Raw genomic sequence first — 24,307 nt, 5'->3', positions numbered from 1 at the left:
CAGTTCTGGAAGAGCTGCTGCCTGTGGGAAGCCCACGCCGGATCAGTTCATCAAGGACTGCATCCCGTGGGTGGGACCCCACAGCACAGGGGACGAGAGTGACTGAGAAGAAGCGGCAGAGAAGAAGTGCTGTAGACTGACCATAACCCCCATTCCCCTGTTCCCCTGCGCCGCTCAGGGGGAAGAGGTAGAAGAGGGTGGATGGGGGGGGAAGGTGCTTTTGGTTTCTTTCCTTTGTTTCTCACTTCTCTAGCTTGTTAGTAATAAGCAATAAATCTTACTGTCTCCCTATGCCGAGTCTGTTTTGCCCGCTACAATAATTACTGCGTGATCTCCTTGTCCTTATCTCAACCTTTGAGTCCTTTTCATCACATTTTCTCCTCGTTCCTCTTTGAGGAGGGGGAGTGAGAGAGTGGCTGTGGTGGAGCTTGGCTGCCCACTCAAGCAGAACTACCACACCAAGTTGGACCAAGAGATTAGAATGATTCAATGCTTGTGGCGTATTGCAGCTTGTTGTGGTTTAACCCAGCTGGCAGCTCAGTACCACATAGCCTTTCACTCTCCCTCTCCCCCTCAGCGGGATGGGGGAGAGAATTGGAAAAGAAGTGAAAGCTTGTGGCTTGAGATAAAGACAGTTTATTGGAACAGAAAAGAAAGGAAACTACTACTAATTATTATTAGCAGTACTATTATCATTATGTGTACAAACAAGTGATGCACAATGTGATTGCTCACCACCCGCTGACCGATGCCCAGCCTAACCCCGAGCAGTCTGGCCCCTCCACCCCGACTAGCCACCCCTATATATTGTTCAGCATGAAGCCAGATGGTATGGAATACCCCTTTGGCCAGTTTGGATCAGCTGTCCTGGGTCTGTCCCCTCCCAGCTCCTGCTGCACCCCCAGCCTGCCCCTTGGCAGGACAGAGTGAGGAGCTGAGAAGTCCTTGGCTTAGTGTAGCACTGCTCTGCAACAACTGAAACATCAGTGTGTTATCAACATTATCATCATCCTAATCTGAAACACAGCACCCTACCAGATACTAGGAGGAAAATTAACTCTGTCTTAGCCAAAACCAGGACACAGCTACAAAGAGGCAGTACCCATCTGAGAAGGCACCAAATGGAAGCCTTTTTTTTTTTTTTTTTTTTTTTTTAAAGTGCTGTTACTAAAAACTCAGAAGAAGATAAAAGACACTAGTTAGTCCATATTTCTTCAATAGTAACTTTATTCTGGGCAGGAGACTTGACACAGAGGGAAAGAAAACGTTTGCAACAGTTTTGAACAAAAACACTGAAGGAACAAGAACCATTACTTCTTTAAGATCGTATTCACATCTACAATTCCACAATTCCTCTTCCACAGAAGCTCAGAAACATTCTCCTCTCCTTCTGGAAGAACCTACTCAAAACAACAGCCTTATTAGACACGGAAATACCATGGAATTGGTGAGGTTTTTTTTGGCTAACATCATGGCACTCACACAAGACTTATCAAAACCTGGATTACAGAGGTGAACGATCTACTGTCAGGCTCCTTTATTTCCAACGGCCATTACACGCTATGCATAAGGCAGAGAAAAAGTAGACAGCAGAATTCGAGCAACATTTTGCACAAAGATGCTGCTAAACATTAAGACACAAAGTAGTAGGCTACATACGATAAATTCTCAGATGTGCTGCTTGCCCAGATTTCAGTGTAACAAACAGACTAACATCTTTTCCACCTGTGCTGCATGGTGAGAGCACAGCGTGATATACTGCTCAGCCAAGTCAGTCCTTACTCAGAAAGAACATTCTCCAGCATCTGTAGGAATTTGCTTGAGTGAAGGCTACAAGAGTGCTGCCAATATACTAATACTTCACAATTTTCCCATCCAACTAAGTTAAAACTAGAAGTCATTCAGAAATGTCAAAGATTATTAGCTTTTTTTCCCCTCAAAAACAATGGCTTTTTTCTTTCAGGAAAGGGGGAGTTGTGCCAAGAAAAATGTAATACTATTTTTCTAATATTTTTGCTGGGCTGACCAAAACCTGAATGCCATATTCAGGTTCACCGCTGCAGGGCTGGGCTGATAAAAATTCAGAGATTACCGGCCAGGTCCAGATTCGCCGTGTACCATGTTAAGCATGCTAAGTAGTCCCCATCGTCAGCGGCAAGAGACCCGGGCGTATCCAGGGGGCTATTAAGTTCTCAGGCGAGCTGAGTTTCTTGTGAGTGATTCTCACTTACCTCTGGTTTAGAGAATCAGCTCACGCTTAGGCACCAGTGGTTAGGTAGGATGAATCCAAGCCTCAACAGCCCGTTCTTGTGACTTGTCTCCTGCTTCCATTAATAGGAATTATATGCATGAAACAGACTATTGAAATCGCCTACTTAGGTCTAAGGATATTTAGGACAGATTTAGGGTATTTTCTCTTGAACTGATTTTTCAGCGATAAAATAAATTAAATGATATCTAGACATAAATACAGGTATTTCTTTCCAACAAGAGAAACAACTATCTTTCCAGTTCTAACACAAATATACATATTTCCCTTTCCACTCAGCCAAGACAACATCAGCGTGTGCTCCAGAGTTGGAATGGCTGCTTTAGGGCACTGCTACACATTGGCATCACTGTTAGTACTTGTTCGTACCAAGTAATTAGGGTAGCTGGATGTGTCCGTGGCACATATAAGTCTTATATGTATACCTCTATAATGCCTTCTACTCCTTTTTGCCTTGTACTGTCTCACTGTGGGCTGAGTTTGTTAAAGCAAACAGTGACCAGTGTCCCTCACAGTCCCCCCCCGTAGCACTGAGCCAGCAGCCTACTCTAGGGTCCTGTTTCCTGAGTCCTGTATATTCTCCACGGAAAGAACTGAAGGTGCCAGGGGATGCCACCAGCCTCCAGTCCGCAGCGGGTGCCCCTTGTGGGTGCAGGCAGACCCCACAGGGAGGACTGCACTCACACACTAGCACTTCGCCTCCTTCAGATGGCCAGATGCCCAGAACCGTACCTGCTCTGAGGATCTTAGTCTCCCAAATTTAAGATCTGCCCGACCTGTTCATAAAATGAGTTCAGGTGAGGTTTCCCAGAGCTAAGCATTTCTGCACACTTCTGCAGGAAGATGTGTTTTCACAGCACGCTTCAGCTTTGACGGTGCTTTTCCAAAGCACAGCTATAAAATATGTTCTCCCACAGCATTGTTTTATCCACATGGCTAATCTTCTGTGGAAGGAGCTGCAGGAACACCCAAATGCTGACGGTGACCAGAACGAACCTTTTGCTGCTGGCTGAACTCTGGCACTCCTTTCCAGTGCAGAAATAACCCAGGCTATGAGGCTATTCTCCTTTGTCTATAACCCGCTCATTCATTCTCTCCTATAAACTGAGTTAAATGCTTTCAGTGAAATCAATCACAATTTTAGAATGTTTTTTAGTAGGATGAGGTAAGGTCCCAGTTTTTCCCAGGAGAGCCTGGGGGCCTAACTTACAGAACAGAGGACATACTCTTCACTTTGCAGTGAAGTCCTACTGAAAAGCAGAACTGAAGCTTAAATTGATTCATTTGCTCCAGATTTATGTTTTTCCCAAAAGTGATTTAAAACAGTTATAAAAATTAAGTCAACGGAATAGATACTGTTTCCTTAAACTCTGCTGCTGCTGGTATCTCACTAATACTTTGTTACTGTGAAACTAGCTTTGTAATTGTCAATACTGTCTTAAATCTGTCTTTGCATCTTATATTCCCAACAATGACAAAAAAGCAGAATCTACTTTCTCTCCTTAGAAGTCATTAGGAAACATTTACATGAATTTAACAGAGGTAGGTCCACATTCTATTTCATAGTGAACAACACCAAGAGGTAACTTTGAAACAGGACAAACAAGCATCAGAAAACAAATCTACCAAATACCCTTTAGTAAAGAAGACTACCAAGATTTGGTAAAAGCAAAAGAATGGGACTGGAAAGCTGGACAGCAGCCCAACAGAAACCTTGTAAAGGTAAAAATAAATACTACAACAACAACAAAGCTTCCCACTGACTTCCAGCAGTCTCTCAGTGAATGCAAAGGAGAGTTTAGACTGTTACTCATTCCTACTCATTGATGTCAATACAAAGCAAATGAGTGTACAACCACAACAGCATGGCATCAGGATGTGGCACTGCTGAAATTATAAAGCCTCATTTAGCACATCAATTTCCAACAATATCTAATGAATGCCCCTTCCTCGCTACTTCTCTTCCACTGCAATATTGCACCACTTCGCTTCTTTTTTTTTAAAACCCACTTTTATAAAAAAGTTGAATCCAATAAAGGAAAAGTTAAATTTTAAAAAAGTTTTATATAAAAATTTATCATATAAAAATGCCAAGACCCCTCAACCATATATACAAAATGATTTTGTTATGAAAATAACTGGACCCAATTATATAACAAAACAATTTCATACAAAAAAAAGTACAAGATTGCATCCAAATTAATACAAATAAAAGTTAAAAAAAAGCCTTCAAAAAGGTCTCAACCATAGAAGATCTTTTAAATTTACAGGTATACAAAACAATATAAAATTGTCTCGTGTTAGTCACCATTTCATGGGAAATATACACTGGTTCAGGAAGTTTTTCCACGTGTCACCGGTTAGCACCGTACTTTGCAGACCAGTCAACGCGGCCGTGGATCGGCTGAGCTGGTGGTGGGAGAGGCATTAACCTTGGTGTGCTTTTTGAAGGGGAATTGAATGAGGGCCGTCCAGGATGGGGTCTTACCGACTTCGGAGAAGCATAATCTAAGGGGCAAAAGAAAACACCAGGAGATAAAGGTTTGGTGAGTAGCTGTCCACATCGGAAAACAACTGGATGCGGGTCTATCATTTCTTGAGGAAACAAGCATCAGCAAATTCTATTCAAAAAATGATGTGAAACACCAGCAGATCCAATCCCTAAACCCTTATCGTACAAGGAGTATCTATGTCTTGGATTTGACAAGCGTGAATTCTGTGCCAGCTTTCACACCAGACTCTAGGATCCATTGCAATATGCTTACTGGTTAACAGCTGTGGATAAAAACACGTAATTCATACACCAAAAAATAAACCTTCTCCATATGAAGTTCAGGAAGATTATGAACTATTTGTTCCAGTCACTCAAATATTTACAAAGCAAAGCAAAGATACGTAACTCAGTGCTGCATGTATGCAGCACAGAGTAACGAACAAGGGACTGAGACAATGTTGGCACTATACTTACTAGAAGATGGATCTGCAATTGGTGCTAACTGAACCCTCTGCCCAGCAGAGCCTACTTCCTTCTTCAGAAACGAAGGGATATAACCACTACTTAGACCACTTGATCCTATGGGACCTGAAAGAAATGGCAAGAAACGTTGGAGGTCAATACAATTGATCTCCTGTACCACCAGCAGATGATAGATGTGTGAATGGATGGGCCATATTTGAGATCTAGGCTGATCGTGGACTGATGGAACAGCAACTTTGCTGAAGACAGAAATCCACGCATTCTTTGTATGTCTGTGTTCAGAAGAGTGTCAGCATCAGACTGCATTAAAGACAAAAACAGGTACAAATTGCACTCCTGGAAAGGCTACTTCTGCTTCTCCCTGACATCCCAGCTTTAGAAATAAACTAGCACATTTTTTCAAGGTTTCTCAAAACTTTCAAGATCCAACAGTTCAGTTGGAATTACTGTGGCTTTCAATAACTTTGTTTTATGAGTGTAGTCACTTGATTTCTAAGCTGGATGCAGGGAGTCTGGGGCCCTGATACTACCCAAAGCTTCTACTAAAGCCAGTAAGAGTGCCATTTAATAACCTGTGACAGATTTGTGTTCCAAATCTGGCAAGTCAGACATCAAAATTGTCCTTAATATAAGCAAGAACACATTTGACTGACCCCTTTAGATAACCTTTAAGAACTGGAACAATAGTTATAAATAAAACCCTCTAGACTTACACCACAGCTGAACACTAAACATGTTAACATGTACAGATCCATGGCACATATTCCTATAGTGTAATAGAGCAGTACAGCCATGGCACAGCATATTGTGGGAAATTATGGTAATAAGGAAAAAAGGGAAAAACCTAATGATATCCTATGTAGCTACAAAAGAATCAAAAGCTTGTAGAAGAGCCAGAAAGGAGCGATGTGCTACATATATACTGGTTCTCACATAGTTTATCTATTTACATCTTCCATCTTAAATTAAAAAAAAATCATCTTCTGATTAAATTACATCCAAATTTTTAAGGGCGTTTTTATTTTTATTTAAGAGCTTCTAAAGGCCCCAAACATTTTTTTTGACCAAGAATCGACAGAAAATTTCTCAATCTAACGTTTTCATAAGAACATATGCAAAACAAGTACCACACTGCAGAGCTGTAACGTCATGTGAAAACATGAAGGCAGGAGAGATTAGAGAGGGAATAAATATGTACAATTTAGAAAGTCAACATGTTTAAGTATAGCTGGTAAAATCTCATGTTAAAATCTACAAAATAATTACTTCAAATCCAATAATAGGGATTAAATACCTGAAATACCAGATGTCAAAAGATACTTGAAGACAAAAAAATTGAAGTGGCTTTTTGTCTGATTTTTTTTAAAGTTACAATTATTCCACTATTTTAAACAGCATCAATTAAAAGACACAAGAATAGATTTTTATTCACATAACAAGAGTGGTCTGTATGGCTATTTCAATTTGTACCATTTTTCTTCTTTGTGACAGTCACTTAAGCAACAGTTTGGTTAAAATAACTCTGAAACCTGAAAATATGACTTACAAAAACTGGCAAAAGGAAATTAAAGGCTAGGTGAAGTATTTCAGGTTGAACACACCTGAGCTGTCCATACTTCTATGCATGTGATACTTCAAAACAGCCTTTCAGGGATTCATTAGAAGAAATGACTATGGTTTAGTTTCATGTAATCTCCATGTAGTCTCATTACCAGACATAAGAACAGGCCCGGCAGCAAATATCCTTGGAGATGACAACGTACTGGAAATGGTTGACCCCAACACACAGCTATTTGGAATTGCAGAGACATCTTACCTGAATTTATCCTGTTAATACTTCCTCCCAAACCTGAAGCCTTGCCAGGCAAACCAGAACTGGGCCAGGGATTAGATGGAACGGACTCTTTGCTCGAAGTGGAGACTAAGCTATTCCTCGTGTTTACTCCTATGGCAAAAACACAACAATTACCACACTGAAAATCTCTGATTACGCAGGCCTGCATGCATTCCATCTGATACACAATCTTACAGCAATTGTTCGGTTCCATGAATATTCATGAGACAAGTTAAGGGCGTTTTCTCTTCCAGTCTAGAAGATCAGTCATATCCTTCTTAGGGAACCAGGGAACAGCCCGGCATATTAGCAGACATTTTCTACCACACTTAAAAGCATAAAAGAGCGTGTGATAGAAGGGAGAAATGTCAGCAATCCTATCCCCCTTCATGTAAGCAGGATTTATCTCAGTTGCTAGACTGCTGAAATGTAGTTGGCGTTATTGGCCAACTATATTAGCAAGAAAGCTCTTCCACTCCTCTTTTTCTCTAAGTAATAGCCCCCCTTTCCACAAATTCAAAGGATAAAGCCTAATGTATTTCGTACCATTGTTGGAATTACAGGATGAAAAGTAAGTAATATTTGATACTAACCAGGTAGATACCTAGAATGTCTCAGGTAGTGCTGCTTTGCTGCAGAAACTCGCAACGTGGGAGTGTCCTGCCGTGGGAAGGTAACGTGGGAAGGTGCACTGCTGCCAGAGCCAACAGCATCCGAAGGCTTCAGGTCCAAAATGCTTTCAAATCTATAACCCAAAAATTGCTACGCTTAGTCCAATACCTATAGCATATGCTTATCCACAGTTGGCCTTCTCTCCTCCATCCCATCTCCAGGAATCACTTCCTCATATTGTGTTTGCTACAGCATAAACACACAGACAACAGGGAATATTTTCAGCCTGAAACCATACAGGTGCCCCTAAAATTCTGATCTACATGTACACTTCTAGCTCTCTTATATAAAAGCCAATAAAGCAATTTATATCACCTAGTAAGTTTTTCTGTACTGTGTCTGACCCATGGAAAATGCAGCTTAGAGTCATGTGATACAGTTTGTATGTGTGAAATATGTTGAAATGTTTCATATGGAAAAAAGAAAATATACATTTAAAGATGAACTTGGAAAGACTTAACCATTATTTTCAGTGGAGAAAAATGAGCAAGGAACTCTACAGAAAGATGGACTGTCCATGAAAGAAGATGTTTCAATTGAAAGGTCAGCATTCAACAAGAAGCCAGGACAAAGTAGGAGAGAAAAAAAACTGCACAATGTATGTTTCTAGATCCACAGAAAGCATAAAAACAATATTATGCAAAAATAAGACCAAATAGCAGACAAACATAATAAAAAACAACTTACCTACAAAGAGCTTCATCATTCTGCCTCTTTTTGTTTTTCAAGTCAACTCTTGTGACAGAAGAGCCAAAATCAAGGTCTTCCAAATCATCCCAGTCTTCAGAACTCTTCACTGTTCTAGCAAGATGCCCCCATCTTCGCCTCGCTTTTGGTTTAAGTTCACCGTTTATGTTCTCAGTTCCAGCAGATGTTTTCTATTACAATAATTGAAAAGAAACAAACCCAGACAGTTACACTACAAACCAGGTGATAGGACCAAAGCAGCTTTTCTTCCTATCTGAAAGGGCAAGAGTGGTAGCAGAGCTGTAACAGAAAGCTAGTCTTTCTTTAAAGATGCTAAGAACACAATCTGCAGCCTGTAGACCTTATTACTCGTCTTCTCCATGTCATCCCATATTAAAATATCTTACACTGACAGAAGAATAAATTTCTTGGGTCTCATTTCCAATTCTACCTGTCTTTCACTGTACAACTTCTGAACAACTAGCGCATACACGATTTGTATTCCTTAACCCATCTTGGGAACACAAAACCATATGTACATTTATGTTTCCACTAGCCTGTACCTGCATAATTATAGAAAATATTCTCCTTGTGGGACAGCACGGATACAAATTTGCCTCTCCTTAGTCATTTAACTGTTATTGGTACATTTCAACCTTGAGTGAATCAGTACATTGCCAGTACAGATCCTGCTTAAGACCAATTGTTTATCAGAAGTGTTCACAGTGGTTTAGCCATCTATCTTATGCATCCGTTCTCCTTGTATCATCAGCATAACTGGCAGGTTCTTACTCTGAAAGAATCCGTTGTCTTCCATGGCCTGTACAGAAACCCAAAGGGTTGTCTTAGTTATGTAAACTGGATGACTTAAATGGACTAAGCTAACAGACCCCCAGCGTAATTCAATACCATTTAGCTTGATAGTTTTATCCCTGGCATCAATCACATTAATATGCACACCCCTGTACATCATTTTACTCATGTAAAATCACCCTTTATAACAAAGGGAAGTGTAAAATGCTTTAAAATAAGAAATCAATTTGCTTGTTTTATAGCAATTGGATTTAGATTTCAACAGACTAACTACACCAGAGAGTCATAGCTGTTCTTTATTCACATTACCTGTACTTTTAGTACAGTACAAGAACCCCACGCAAGAGAGCAAGAAAAAATAAAACAGTTCAGGAAAATCCATATGCTAGATGGACCTTTACCTGCTGAGGAACCTTATTGTGAATTGCAGGAAGAAGAACCTGGTTAGACTTGTCTTCCTGTAAATAGTTACTGTGATCAGTCCCAGAGTTGTCTGTCTTATATGGATAGACCAAATGATGAGAAGCCTGACTTTGCTGAAATGCTCGTGAAGAAATACGGGCGTGGGATTTTGAAGGAGGTTGTGGTGGAGGGACAGGCTTAATATGCAGAGATGATTTATCATGGAGTTCCTTCTGTTTTGCCAGGTCCTGAACACCCAAGGCATGCCCAACCTGGAAGTATGGATATCGGAGCGCCTAAAACATAATGAAGAAGTTAGGATCCATCTTAGGAAACCAGTTTCTAACTTACCTAGCCCTATGGGACAGTACAAATTTTATTTCCCCTTTTCTGGGGTAGAAAACAGTAGAAGGTGCATCTTTCTACACCAAACCCTAGTGAACACAATCCACCTCAGAATATGCTGCAACAGTAAAAAAATCTCAACAGATATCAAGTAATCAGATTATCTGTGAGTCTCCACAAAAGGAAAAGGTTCTGCAGAATGGTAAATACTTCACCAGGAATGTGTGATCTAGAGGCATGTTCCACTGTTCTCTGTCTTTGTGCATGCGAACATTCCTATGTGGAAAGGCACGAGCAACTGTCATCACAGATTCATCCATCAAGACTTGAATGACCCCAGAGACTTTCTATCTCTTCCATTCTCCAGTGAAATAAACATATCCCTTATGAAAATTAGCATTTCTCTTTCTTGGAAGATATGTTGGTAAAATTGCTTTATCCTGCCTTACAAGTAATCAAGGAGCTGTCAGTAAAGGCAATTCATCTCTGCCCACCCTGCTGTTTCAGGTATACTCATTTTCTCTCCCCAGAGACCTCTCACTGTAAAAAAAAAAACTGCTAAAAGCTTAGGTTTCTCACCATATTTATACTTACTCCAAAACAGGTGCTAAGAACTATTGGTCCGTGACTCTTAATACCAAGTTATACTCAGTATTTTTGCTTTTCATTACCTCTGTGATTTCTTGATCTATTTTACTTTTAAGATGTTTTAATTAACTTTAAAGCTTTTTATTAGAATTCGTACTGAAGGTCTGATATTGTAGAGGTTCACCTACAATTCTATTGAAGTCAAATCAGATTTGAACCCAGAATAACATCTGTTTTTCAGAAGGTGCCCTGCGTATTTCATTAGTTGGGCACTATCACTACAGCACTGTTACCTAAAAACCACTGGCTACCACTACCAACAGGACTGCTGTACATGCACTATTAGGAGTATGTTTATGTACAGCACACTGGGACATATTTACAGTGCGATCAAGCCCACAATGTCCTTCAAATAACTTTGATAAGGTAGCTTTGTCTAAGCAACAGTGGTCTGGATGGATTGGGTAACAGTGAGGTGAGCTGAAAGCTGGCTGAATGGCTAGGCCCAGAGGGTGGTGATCGGTGGAACAAAGTCTGGTTGGAGAGCAGTAGCTGTCAGTGCACCCCAGGGGTCACTGATCTGGGAGGAGTGGCTGATACACCACAGTTGTCCTACAAGAGGGACCCTGATGTGCTAGAGAAGTGTTCTGACAGCAGCCTCATGAATTTCAGCAAGAGGAACTGCCAAGAGCTGCATCTGGGGAGGAAATGAGCCCAGGCACCAGTACGTGTTGGGGGTCACCCAGCTGGAAAGGAGCCGGGGGTCCTGGTAGACACCAAGCTGAATGTGAGCCAGCAATGGGCTCCCACTGCAAAGGGGGCCAACAGTGTCTTGGGCTGCACTAGGAGTGTTATCAGCAGGTCAAGGGAATGATCCTTCCCCTCTACTCAGCCCAGGTGAGGCCACACCTGGAGTGCTGGGTCTGGTTCTGAGCTCCCCAGTACAAGAGAAAGACCAACAAAGGGCCACAAAGATGATTAAGGGACTGGAGCATCACATATACTCAGAAAGGCTGAGACACCTGGGACTGTTCAGCCTGAAGAAAAGGCTCAGGGGGAACCTTATCAATGCCTACAAATACCTGAAAGGAGGGTGAAATGAGGATGGAGCCAGGCACTCTTTAGTAGTGCCCAGTGACAGGACAATAGGCAATGGACGCAAACTAGAGCACAGGAGCTCCCATCTGAACACTGGGAGAAACATCTGTGCTGTGAGGGTGACCAAGCACTGGCGCAGAGAGGCTGGATGAGACTCCCTCCTTGGAGATGCACGAAAGCTGTCTGGACATGGTGCTGGGCACCCTGCTGTAGGTGACCCTGCTTGCGCAGGGGGATTGGACCAGAGACCCTCCAGAGGTCCCTGCTAACCTCAACCACTCTGTAACTCTGTGACACATCTCAACAGCAATGAAAGAAAGCACAGCACCATACTGCATGCTCCAGCATCCAGACATCCTACCTTCAACCTGCTGTAATTCACAGCAACTAGGTTATACTTAATTCAGGTGCACATACACTGCAGTCACACAGTAAACTGAGGACACAGCCCATGCAGTTGATGCTGCACACAGCAGATTGATTACTCCCTTTTAATTACTCCCCTTTGTCTTGGAAATCGTTCTAGGCTTGTGCTCTTTTCCCTTCTGAGAAAAGAATCCCTGAGCAACTGTTAAATGACTGCCTAAAAAAGTGACTTGTGATGGAAAGAAGAGTGATATGTGGAGATGAGAAAAAGAAAACAGAACCAAACCTGGCTAGCTGTTGGCCGCTTTTTGGGGTCCCACTGCAGCATGTCTCTCATAAGCTGCACTGCTTCGCTGCTAGCGTTAGGTATGAGGGTTTTCAGGTTGTTAGGTACACACTGAGGCCAGCGAAAATTCATGGAGGATGAAAGTTGGTAGCCTTCGGGCCAGTCATTCTGAAAGAATGAGATTTCCAAACACAAAGTAAGTTCAAGTGTAAAATACCATAGTGCCTACATACACTAGCATATATTCTCCAGTCAGTAACAGACTACATCCAGCTATTCTAGAAAGTTTTAAGGATTTCACTAGAAATTTTCACCTCAGAACTACAGTGGGAGGTAAGTCTTGCTTTATATCTGATCATGACTGAGGCATAAAGGTGACCATTTGCCATGATTCCAATTTTTATCCTCTTAAGGCATAGTTTTATATGCAAAAGGCAAAAAATAAGGAAATTTCAATGTCAAAATAAATCAGTCTGATGACTTTGCTGTTCAGCACACTATTTCTCCTCCTCTATACTTCATTTTTTCTAGTATAATACTTATATAAATATATTTATGTATAAAGCATAAAGTAAAGGTAAATTGATTATTATTAATTGTAGAATACCTCTACTATTATTGCAGTGTGGAATGTCACTGTACCCACCTTCTTTGGTGTCCCCAACACCTGGCAAATTTTGAATATAGTATCAATTTCACTGGCACCTGGGAAGAGAGGCCTCAGCGTGTAAACTTCTGCCATTATACAACCAACAGCCCAAATATCTATTGGAGAACTATAGCTGGTGGATCTCAGTAGGACTTCAGGAGCCCTGTACCTGTAAGAGCGAGGGGAAAAAAAGTAGAGAAACAAATTCCAACAATAAAAAAAAAAGTCAAACACAGTCATACACAAAACCATTCTGCTATTCTTTTCTGTTAATAGAGAACATCCCTTAAAAGCTCCTATAAGAATTTTTTTTTCCTAGAACAAAGATTTAAAACCTACATAAGCTCTTCTGAGTTCTCTTTTGCCTTCCTGACATGTAGCATTTCTAGCATGTACCACCTGTGTTAACAGGTCCCTCTCAGTTCTTGTTCTGGTGTCATCTGCAAGCTGTCTTGCACTAATTGAAGCTTTTTGAATTACGCCAAACTTAAACAGAAGTTTCACAAAAAGGAGGAGTCAAAAGTGGCATCGTATTCTGCACTAATTTTACACTACTTATCTAAAGGCTTGATTATACGACCTGCAGATTCATGCGATATAAACAAGTACTTGCACTTACCATCTCGTGGATACGTAATCGGTGTAAGGAGGTCTAGATCTGATTTCTCGAGCTAAGCCAAAGTCTGCTATTTTCACAAGTTCTGGTCCCATGCACAGGAGGTTTTCGGGTTTCAAGTCTCTGTGAAAGAACCCTAAAATTCAAATGAAATATTGATGTGCATTGCAATGTCACACCCAGCTGTTCCTTTTATTTCCCACCTGGATTCTTTTGATTTAAGTCTTATTGCTGAAGCCTGAATAGCTGAACATGGAGTTCAGAGTCTGATATGGTTGGCAGAGCTAGTCTGTATAATGCTTGCTCACTCAGACTCTGAAGAACAGGATAAACGAATCAACTATTTTATAATAATTCAGACTATTTAGTTAGGTAGCTATCTTTCAAGTGTCACTTCCTTAAAATGAAAACCAAACAAACAACAAACTAACACCATTTAATATTAGTTTTATTCTAATTAGACTAGAAATTGTGCAATGAAACTAACAAAAACATTTACCAAAAAGATATTTTAAACAATAGAAATTAAAATATAAGGTGGTTTTTCTGTACTTTGAAGTTTTGTTTTTTTTTTTTTTTTTTTTGGTAATCTGAGAACTTAGCAAGCACTGAACTACTTGTCGCTGTATCATACAGCAGTTCTGAGTACATTTTTTTTTAAATTTTTTTTTGGTATTCTGGTAGGTTGTGATGCATTTGACAATCTGTAAAAATAATGGTGGTTTAGATTTTTGTTTTTTGTTTGTGACCAACAACACTGTACATGACAGTGTATTTAGCAGGTCAAATTGCATAGGGCAGTAAAACACAGTGATGAAGGTGTCTTAATGATTTTTGTTTGAGTGAGAGTAAGATTTTTTATTATTATCAGTTAAGCAGGTCTTGTTACTACTGCCTAATACATCAGCTTTAGCTTTTATTGTCATTCTAAAAATTAAGTGCAAAGCCACACAATGAAAGCTTTTTGTTACTCAGACTTTATTAAGTGCATCTTACAGAGAATGTGCATTTATACAGACACCTGTGTGTAACCTGGGAGTAAAGAAGAGAATAACATTTATTTTATTCTCAACCTCAGAAGACCTCTAAGTCTATCAAGAATATGGCCATGAGCAACAGATGAGTTTTACAGGTGGCCAGCTGCCAGTTTGAGAATGTAGAAATCTACAGAAAAGAAATGAAGCAAACCTCCAAGCTGAAACATCAGGCAGCTATAAAACACAGATACCTGCCTTCTATTTTCAGTAACCTGAATTTCTAGTTTAGTGCCATTCTTTTGACCAATTCCTCTAATAAAGTTATTATTATTCACTAAAACAAACAGAAACCTTACACAGACACTGTATTGCTCTAATTCAAAATGTTTAGAGCTAAAACACAGCTTACCATGTTTATGGATAAATGCAAGTCCTTGCAGGATCTGATACATAATATTCCTAACTGTAGACTCAGGAAACAGTTTGTTTCTGTAGGATAAAAAAAAAAAACACAGAGGAAATAGACATTAATGATTAAGTTCACACATTAGCTTATGCTGTCTTTATGAACCAAAAGGTAAAAATGACAATAAAATTACTAGCTATATTTTAAGCACATTTGGGTAGTTTATTGTTCCAAGAAAACTTGCTCAGTATTTGTATAACAGCCATATTATTTTATGTTAAGACTATATGAGACAGTGAATTTAAAAAAAAAATAAAATGTAAAATTGGCCAAACAAACCTTAACATGAACAGGTTATCAGGCACATTCCTCAAGACAACAAGAGTTCACATTAATTCAGTAATTCTTCCAGCCTCTCCTCTAAAGCATATAGAAATTATATTTTTAATTTCCCTTGCTATTATCTAACAGCTGATGTGCTACTTCTTTCTCCTCTGCTATCTGAAAAAAGAAGTCTAATCTCCTACCGGTGAAAACAAGGGGCACTGCTCATAATATTTAGACAAGATCAGCCATAGGAGGCTTTTTAATGATGGTCCCTTTTATCAAGAGAAGATTAAACAACCCTGGACCAGCTGCCACTGTATATGCCAAAACATGGTTGAGATGGTTTGGGGGAAGGGGAGGACCAAAAAAAATAATAATATTTAAACAGAAAGGCCCTAATAGGGAATGGAGAAGGTGACCTGGGCCTTATTCAATTCCTGAGCTTGCTTCCTCGAAAAAACCGATCACCACATATTTTGGAAGTGAAATCACCTATTACAGTCAGCTGTTCGTAACTTCTTGTTTATTTTTTATATTACAGCAGAAAAAGAACCAAATTTCCTCTACAGATCCTTCAAGCAAGGCTGGCTATTTTAACTAAGACGTAAGGAAATAAACCACATTTTTAAAGGCCTGATTTATGCAATGCCTAACCAGTCTGAGGCCTAGCTAAACTGGAGAGAATGTGTTGCATACCTTTATAGACATTTGCCCTTTTTGTTTTCATAAGGAAGTAGAATATATTAAGCATTTCTAAGAATTTTATCATAATTCCTAGAGATAATTGGTTTGTTAGACACAAGAGTTATTTTCTCAAGGTTCATTATTCCATTTCATTAAAAAAATCAGCATCTACATACACGTGCACAATTTAGTGACAGTTGTTTTATGCCTGTGCATGCATATTAAGTATTTCTACTCTTAAAAAGGTATTTTTTAATCAAGCATTTACAAAGCATTCACAGAGATATAACAACAATCTTATTTGGCTAAATGAAGTAAGATCACTGTCCTCCCACAGGCTTTCTACAGCCCATAGAAAGAAAATGACTTGTTCAGAATTTCAAAGTAGGGACCTGTTTTACCCCAGCTTATCCTCTGGAGGATCCTATCGTGGTCCAAAGGCTGAAATTAGGACTTTATTAATGCTCCAGCAAATATCAAAGAGGTAGATTTTGCTAAGAAGACTGACAGATAAAATTGGTATTCTCTGGACATGCCAGAACAAATTTCAAGAAAAACAAACAGACAAAAAATTCCTAGAAGCAATTCCCAGTTACTACACTTTTTGTTTATTTATTTGAGGAAGCCCTATCAGAAGGGGTGGTAATACCTGCCTCTAATAGAAAAAGTGTTGCCAGCTGGAATACTTCCCTAGAAATAAAAATTTCTATATTTAATGCCTCCTCAGCCCGAGGGATGTTAAAAATTCACTGTTCCTAACTCTCAGAAGAGTGCCCTACTTATCTGTCAAGCTAATCTGAGAAGGGACACTGGGAACTCTCATTAAACTGTTTGAAATATGCTCAAAGGTGAAAGCCACAGCTCCTGCTGTAACAGCAGTTTAAGCCACAGTGACCGAAGCCTAAGCAAATGATCCAAAGTCCCTTGAAAAGTAACAGGGATGTTAAAAGTAAGCAGACTGAGCACATTACACAACTGGGAGCGGGTGATGCTGTTACTTACCTTTCTTTCATTAACTGATAAAGATTTTCCTTCATGTATTCAAACACAAAGTATAGATGATCATTTTCCCTGATAACTTCTTTCAGCTTTACTACATTGGCATGGTTTAGTTTCTTCAAAGACTAGAAGGAGAACATACAAACAGGATTTTAAAAGGGTCTTACTCTAACAGAAAGAAAAAGACTCTTTCACTGATGCAGAAAGACTTGGCTTCAAAACTTTAACATTTTAAACAATCAGATGGCTGTGAGAATAAAGTCCAGATTTGCAAATATTGGCTGCTACATAAACGCTGGAAATTCTTGTTGTTCTTCATCCTTCCTTCTTTTTACATTTTCTACTCTACATTCATTCTTGTAGCAACACAATTGTACTGCAAGAAAACTGACCTAGGTTTTCATTTGCAACAGTAACAGCAAAGCCTAGAAATTAAGGGAGAGCTTTAAAAGATATCCTTAAAGCTTTGTTAATGCCTGAATTTCATGCTATGTCTCCAAACCAATTATCCAGAAAAAAACAACTGCATGTACAAAGGTTGCTGCTGAGTGAAGGGCATGTGTTCTCAAGCTCTGCAAAACACACTGATCGGCTCCAGGTTTTGTGACATGAAAGCTGTCCCACTCACTCACTCACCACCCACTGAAAGGAAGCAGCAGCTCCATCCAACCAAATTTTTTATTTTTATTTTTTTAAGACTACAGAATTTTGAAAAGACTACAGACACCCTGTTCAAATGCAAAGCCAGGGAAGAGGACTGTATGGACACATTCCACAGCAAATTTGGGGGAGACTTTTTGATGAAAGGGGTAGAAAGAATTTGGTGTTACCCAAAAACGTAACCGGGTTCTTTAATGTTTAAGTCAGCCATTGAATGAAGCAAGTACCTTAACCTCTCGAAGGTTCATGCATTCCTCCCAGGAATAAAATTTTCTCTTCATTCTACAATGGTACAGGGAAAAATAATTAATATGTGGTCAACATCAGCTACAATCTTAGATCCAGAAGTCTCATTACAGCTTAGCAACTCAGTTTCTTCATCTAAATATAAGGTGTTATTTCCTTTGTCAAAGAACTTTACATCTCTAGACAAAGTACGCTCTAGTGGAATTTTAAAACATTACTCTCACACAGCATTGCCTTATTTTGCATATGCATCTTTCTGCAAAGATGTTAGACCTTTCAACACATCAGGGCATGCTATTTTTCTTTCATGTATACAGTGTGATGAAGCAGAGTCCAACTGTAAGAAGAACAAGGGCAACAACAGTTACGACCAAGTCAGACTAAGTTTTGGAACAAATCTACTGAAAACCAAGTTAAATCACATCCCTGGGTCTCTAATTTCATCATATTCTACCTGCTCCTCTCCTCTATATTTTGATTTCTCTGTAATCTTTAAACAAATTTTATTTCTTCATTTTACAGTGTCCACTACTCCCTTGCTAGTTTCATCTATCAAGCCAATTGCTTTTCAAACTTGCCTTGCCTTTCAAGCTTTAACAGGAAGAAACTGTGGCAGATCCTTTGTATCCTAATCCAGAATATAACTGTACAAAGCAGATTTTATTAATAAATCACTACCTATTATAGTAGTAATTTTCCAGTTTGAAATCAGTGCTTAAAAAATGTTAAGTATACTGACATGGTGTTAATTTCTTGAAAGCTTTTACATTTTTTGTTTGCTTAAGCAGTGTTTCTGCAGTTACTGTCTTGTTCTTTCAGCCACCAGTCCACTTCTGTTCTTAATAGTGGGTTGGCATTAGCACGTAAGCAAACAGTTCCATCTTTTGGTCTGTTCTGAACCTCTTGAGTTTCCATCATGTTGCAAAATGAAAATCAGAAGTGTTTCTGATGAGGTTTGGTGCAGGAAAAGCATCCTCAGCACAGAGAACTTGTGAAGTTGCTAAAGCCAGCTACTGACTATTCATACAAAGCAACATTGTAGTGAAAGCTCCTTTGACAAGTACGTCTCTGGGTCATGGCTGGTATTTCAGAAAAGGATTTCATTGCCATGCAATCTCTCTCACCACAACCAGGACAAATAAGTCATTTACAAACTGAGGTCACTGCTGAAGTGGCAGACAAGGAAGACAAAAATCAAGTGGGTTTCTCAAGGAATTTTAAGAAAAACTTGAGCTGAAATGACCAGTATGTAACAGAATATAAAGACAAATCCAATTACACTGCAGTGTTAACATGAGACTGGAAATTAGACCATGAAATATATGCTCCATGTAAGCAGCAGGGAAGGGGCTGCAGATTCCCAACCAGCATTGCAGAATACTCTAACTAAAATACACAGCACATGCTTGACAGCATGGAGTAGCTGAGCACTATTATAGTACGCCTACATGTCTCCTCCTCTCTCGTTTCTGCTGGGGCTTCGGAGGATACCAAGAACTTGTACTGAAGCAGCACACAGGGCTCAAACAAGCACGCGTGCTGTGTGGAACCTGAAGTGCTTAAATCAGCACGAGCAGGTGATGCAGATCGTAGAATGGAGAAATCCAGACCATGCACCATTAGGTAACACACAAACATACTTACTTTTTAATGGCTATTAGCTCCCCAGATTCAATGCTTCTCCCTAGGAGGACAGAGCCGTAGGTCCCATCACCAAGCTGTCTGATAGTTGTGTACCTATTCATGATGAGGATACTTTAACTGCAAGCACATTTCAGTCCTTAGTGTCCTTAGTTCTTGTGTTGCTCCTCCGACTGTAACCAGTTCTTTCTGTGGCAGCATAAATACAGAGCACTCAGGACAGTGTCAACAGTTGCAGGAATCATGTTTTCAAGACTTAGCCTTTGGTCTGAAAGCACAGAACATAATCCACTTAATTTCTGCACCCTTCCGAGAGCGCTCGTTTGCAGACTCCATTCTCCTCAGAGAAACAGTCCCTGTAAGCTACAAACAAACACTTGTCTTGGTTTCCCTCCAGAAGCAGTCAGCCTTTACGTGGAGTGTGCTCCCCATGTACTCTCTCACGTACAGCTAGAGGCACTTCACAGCGAGGTTGTAGCCAGCCCTAGTGGCACATGCTATTACTGAAAGCAGAGGATGAAGTCTCATAGCTTATATTTTAAAATATTATACTCATGTCAGGTAAGGCCAAACACACTTCTGCACAGTAGCCCTCAGCATCAATCAGTCTCTGGTAGTGGATACATCAGATTATCTTTCAGATCGTTTGTCCTGACACTGCTCATATGAAATCCAGAACGTTAGACAATAAAGCAAGGAAGTTCTTACTCCCTCATTTAATCTAATTGCTGCTGATATTTTCTAAAATTTATGTTACTTTAGAATAAATGGGATCTATTCTATCTAAGTTAATCACACATTTGGTATAAAATAAAGTTCCCCTGCAATTAGAGTCTGGTCCCTGCTTTCTTTTTTGTCCAGCTCTCAGAGGACAGCAACATTCCTGGCTTGTGACTTTTGCCTTCTGTAACCTGCATTTCAGCGAGACTTGCACATTTTTTGTGGCTTCCTTAGCTCTCTCCTCCATCTTGCCTCATTTCACAAGCCAAACTATGATTTTAAAAGCAATGGGACTATATTGTATAAATGTCCTGACATCAGTGCAAAGTCACAACTCTGTATATGCAAGATGTTGTGAAGATGGTTTGTTTTCATCTTCTACACCCATCAATCCCATTAATACTGGTACAAACAAACAAAAATTAAGAAATACAATGGCAATACACTTCTTGACAATCTTACACATCACATATGAAAAAGAAACAGCCTGCCTCTGCCTACCTAAGACACCAGGAAGTGTGTAAAGCTGGCAAGAGGAACTGCCCTCTGGCAGTACCAGCATCTCCCCACACTCTACCTCAAGGAACCACGGCTGAGCAGTTTATGTTGGAGACCTAATCCCACTTTTATACTGCTTGCCGAGGAACACAGAGCCTGACTGAATGGCACTTTGGGGTACCAGTTTCTATTTGTGCTTTTCCAGCACAGAATAAGGCTATGTTTAGGCAACGCTCAGCATCCAGGTTAGAAAGCTTTGGTTATTTCAGCTGGACAGTGACTGGATGGTAACTCAGCTCCCAGGCATTTCTTCAGATCCTTAGTGCAATGTCAAACAGCAACAAAGCTTCCAATGGTCTCCCCCTCTGAAAACGTAGTGCTGGTTGATATCCAAACAGATCATTTTATACAGTAACTTTGAACTAAAACAGATGAGACTTGTGGGTTTTTCAGCACATATTCCCCTCACAAAAGGGTTCTGAAACTGTAATCGTAACAGATGTGATGCCTTGCAATTTTGTAGACTGTAAAGCTCCCCTGACTCACCATCCACAAGTCCCTTTTCTGGGAACTATGACTACAGAGCATCTTTGCCTTATGTTTGACAATCACAGCTAACCAAAACTCACGGGACATTGCGAGCAATAACCTGCAATGGCTGCCATCAATGTCTACCGTTTGTTTGCTGCCTCTTAAATAGGCAAAGTGTTGAACATCACTGCCTTTTCCTCACTGGGGATACAAATTCAAGCCACTGATCTTCACAGAACTTGAAAAAAACTATCTTTCAAATTCCAGGTCTGCTGTTGAATGTGATCAAAAGCAGACAAATTAATGGAAATACTGCTGGAGCATATAAGGGAGGCAACAAACCCATAGAGAAAAAACTGTCCAAAAGTCAAGATTTAAATGAGGTGTGCATGTTAAAATACATACTAGGATGCACTGAAGTTAGCATGACTCCTATGGAAACCCATATCCACCCGTATGAAAATCCACTAGGCAAAAGCTTAATGATGCATTTTTTTTATTATTAATTGTATCAGTATTGTTTATTCTTGAGCTTATTAGTGAAACTGGTTTAAAAAAAAAAAAATTATTTTCCTTTGCAAGATTTACATTCTGTCCTTATCACCTTCTGCTCTCACCTTAAACTACCTGAATGAACTAAACCTTAGCCTTAAAACTTCACAGAAATGGAGTCCCGCTGAAAAAAAGCACACAGGTCTTTGACAAACAGTTTGTGGAGCTCTGACACGTACAAACTATGTCAATGCACAAGCTCGGTATCCTAGTCTAGGTCTGCAATCCAGACAGATGCACATTGTTTGAGGATGTAAATACAAACAGCAAAATCATCTTGGAGTGGAAGAGTTTCACTAGTTTAATTTCAAGAAGCCCCTTCCCATCTGGATACAGCGGGGTTACCTCTGCAGCTCCCCACACTCTAGCTAACGGGTTTGAAGCACTGCAGCGCCCGGGAACTGAAAGCGAAACTGGCTCCTTTTTCCTGCCCCAGCTGGGAGACACAAGAGCAAACAAGCAGCAAGTGGCTTTCCAGATTTGGTCTGTGTGCTGGCAACGATCTCGAGGCACTATTGGCAGCACATGTACAGAAAGGTGTGGTTTAAAGACCCAGGCTTAAATCCATGCAGCCCCTCTGACTACTGCTTTGTTTGCAAAGGTGATGAGGTTCCCCATTAAAGGAAAAACTATGTGATGGGGAAGGCTCCATCAGCAACAAGGGGGCCCTGGAGGCTTTACAAAGCCATCATGACACGAGTCACAGGCTCCCCTCATGGGCAGGAGGAAGGGAGTGAGGGAAGGCAGGCAGGCAGCAGGGCTGCGGGCAGCCAAAGCCCCTCAGGCATCAGGAAGGTTCCTGGCTGTGCCCGAAAAAGGGAGGGCTCCGAGGGGGGAGAAGGCAGTCTGCGAGCCCCGCTGGCAGCCTGAGCAGGGATTAGGGCCCAGCTGGATTTTAGTATAATTACATGAAGACAATCCCCAGGGGACTGGCCTTGCTGCCATCTCCAAGATGAGTTTAAATTGCAAAACAGTGCGGCCACGCAGAACCACGGGACTGCTAACAAACAGCAGGAAGAGAGCTGCTTTCCCGTTACCGCTCAGGCATCCACAGCGCTGTCCCCCGGCTGCAGTCTTCCTGCTGCTGTGCAGAAGGCCTGATCCTGCCCTTCCTGAGCACCACAGGCTCCTGCTGGCTCTAGTGGGGTCACGGGTACAGGAGGAGGAGGCACACACGGGAAACAAAGAACAAAAAGAAAATCTGGCCTCAAGCAACCTGACTGCCAGCCCCAACTGTAACAACAACTCTGTCCTACCTGCTTTTCACCCTCCTTCATTTGGGTTTTAAAAGTACATCACAAAGTTATTTCCCCGGGGCTTGGGGTTTACAAAACAAAGCGAGCTGGGCTTGGAGCTCAGGAGTGTGGCACACGCAGCTCCTCCCCTGGGCAGTCTGTTGTGCCAGGGAATCCTGCAGTGAAGTGCCCTCATTTAAGAGGAGGTTTGTTTAAAAAGCCTGAAAGGTCTGGATGCCCAGACCACGCAGCTACATAGAGGCTGATCTTCAGAGCAGTTACATTGCTTAAATTAAAATAATATCTAAAAAGAATAGAAAAGATAGAAAGAATAGAATCTCCTTCTATAGGCATGCATGACTCTCAGTGAAGCCAGCTGGAGCTGGGTGTACTTACTCAAAAGAGATTTCTGCTTTAAGTCATCCCTGTTACATCGAATAAGCATAAATGTGTATTTGTGTCCAACCCCGTGACGGAGCACCCTGCTTTTCTGTTAGAGGCAGGCTTCCCTCACTCCCCGATGCACAGAGACACACCCAGGCAGGAGAAAAGCCTGACAGCTCTGCCTGCAGCCCCGAGCTACAAGCCCCGTTACAGCCAACCCACTGTAGTGGTACCGAGGATCCCAAAACCTCAGCCAGTCCACTCCAAAAGCGAGCACTGCCCCTGCTGCTCCAGGGCACCAACTCCACGGGCACCAACTCCACTTCTGCAGGCAGCCGGGGTACTTCTTGCTCTCTTCCCCAGGGGTTCAGCGGGTCTGAGCGCTGCGCCCCCTCCCTTACGGCGCCTCCCCGTTACCTGCCGGCAGCGCCCGGCCTGGGCTCTCACCTGCCTGCCCGCTCCACACGCGCATCCCTCACGGCTCCTCATGGGTGAGGCTAACGGCTCACGTGTAAACGCACACCGGCGGTGTTTTCCTGAAGAAAACAAAGGCTGTTACGCACATTTAAAACCCGATTTCCACCCATTTTTGCAGTACCTCACCGAGCACGCCACGTACACCCCCCCGACAAAACCTCCTCGCTGAGGCGGGCGGGCGAGGGCACCACCGCCTTCAGGCCCCTCCCCGCCGTCAGCCAGCCGCTACCGAGCCCGGCCCACTCACCCACCGCCCGGGAAGGGCCGCAGGGCAGGGCAGGGCCCCCGCTGCCGGCCGGCAGCAGCAGCAGGCGCTGGGCCGCGGCGGCCTCGGGCGGGAGCCGGGCCGGGCCCCGGTCCCGGGCCGC

General features: G+C 41.4%; 1 protein-coding gene across 4 annotated transcripts; it reads right to left on the bottom strand.

The window, feature by feature from the left end:
• Positions 1-1,965: 1,965 nt before the first annotated feature.
• Positions 1,966-24,228, bottom strand: CILK1 (ciliogenesis associated kinase 1). 4 transcript variants are annotated; one of them, XM_032184379.1, is made up of 15 exons: positions 24,187-24,228; positions 23,910-23,998; positions 19,546-19,810; positions 17,883-17,937; positions 16,999-17,120; positions 14,989-15,068; positions 13,606-13,738; positions 12,984-13,155; positions 12,338-12,505; positions 9,654-9,950; positions 8,440-8,630; positions 7,674-7,825; positions 7,063-7,191; positions 5,238-5,351; positions 1,966-4,777 (listed from the first exon to the last, which is right to left on the bottom strand). In XM_032184379.1, the coding sequence occupies exons 3-15, from the start codon at positions 19,644-19,646 to the stop codon at positions 4,623-4,625; spliced, it is 1,869 nt and encodes a 622-aa protein (XP_032040270.1). In that variant the 5' UTR covers positions 19,647-19,810; positions 23,910-23,998; positions 24,187-24,228; the 3' UTR covers positions 1,966-4,622. The 4 variants fall into 4 exon arrangements, with proteins under 4 accessions (XP_032040270.1, XP_032040271.1, XP_032040269.1 ...); XM_032184380.1 differs by lacking the exon at positions 24,187-24,228 and adding an exon at positions 24,066-24,137; XM_032184378.1 differs by lacking the exon at positions 24,187-24,228 and having other exon boundaries at positions 19,546-19,731; positions 23,910-24,137.
• Between the last annotated feature and the right edge of the window lie 79 nt (positions 24,229-24,307).

Source organism: Aythya fuligula, chromosome 3 (genome assembly GCF_009819795.1).
Source record: "Aythya fuligula isolate bAytFul2 chromosome 3, bAytFul2.pri, whole genome shotgun sequence".
NCBI lineage: Eukaryota > Metazoa > Chordata > Aves > Anseriformes > Anatidae > Aythya > Aythya fuligula.
The sequence above is the reverse complement of the archived record's forward strand: the minus strand, read 5'-3'. Positions and strand labels throughout refer to the sequence as shown.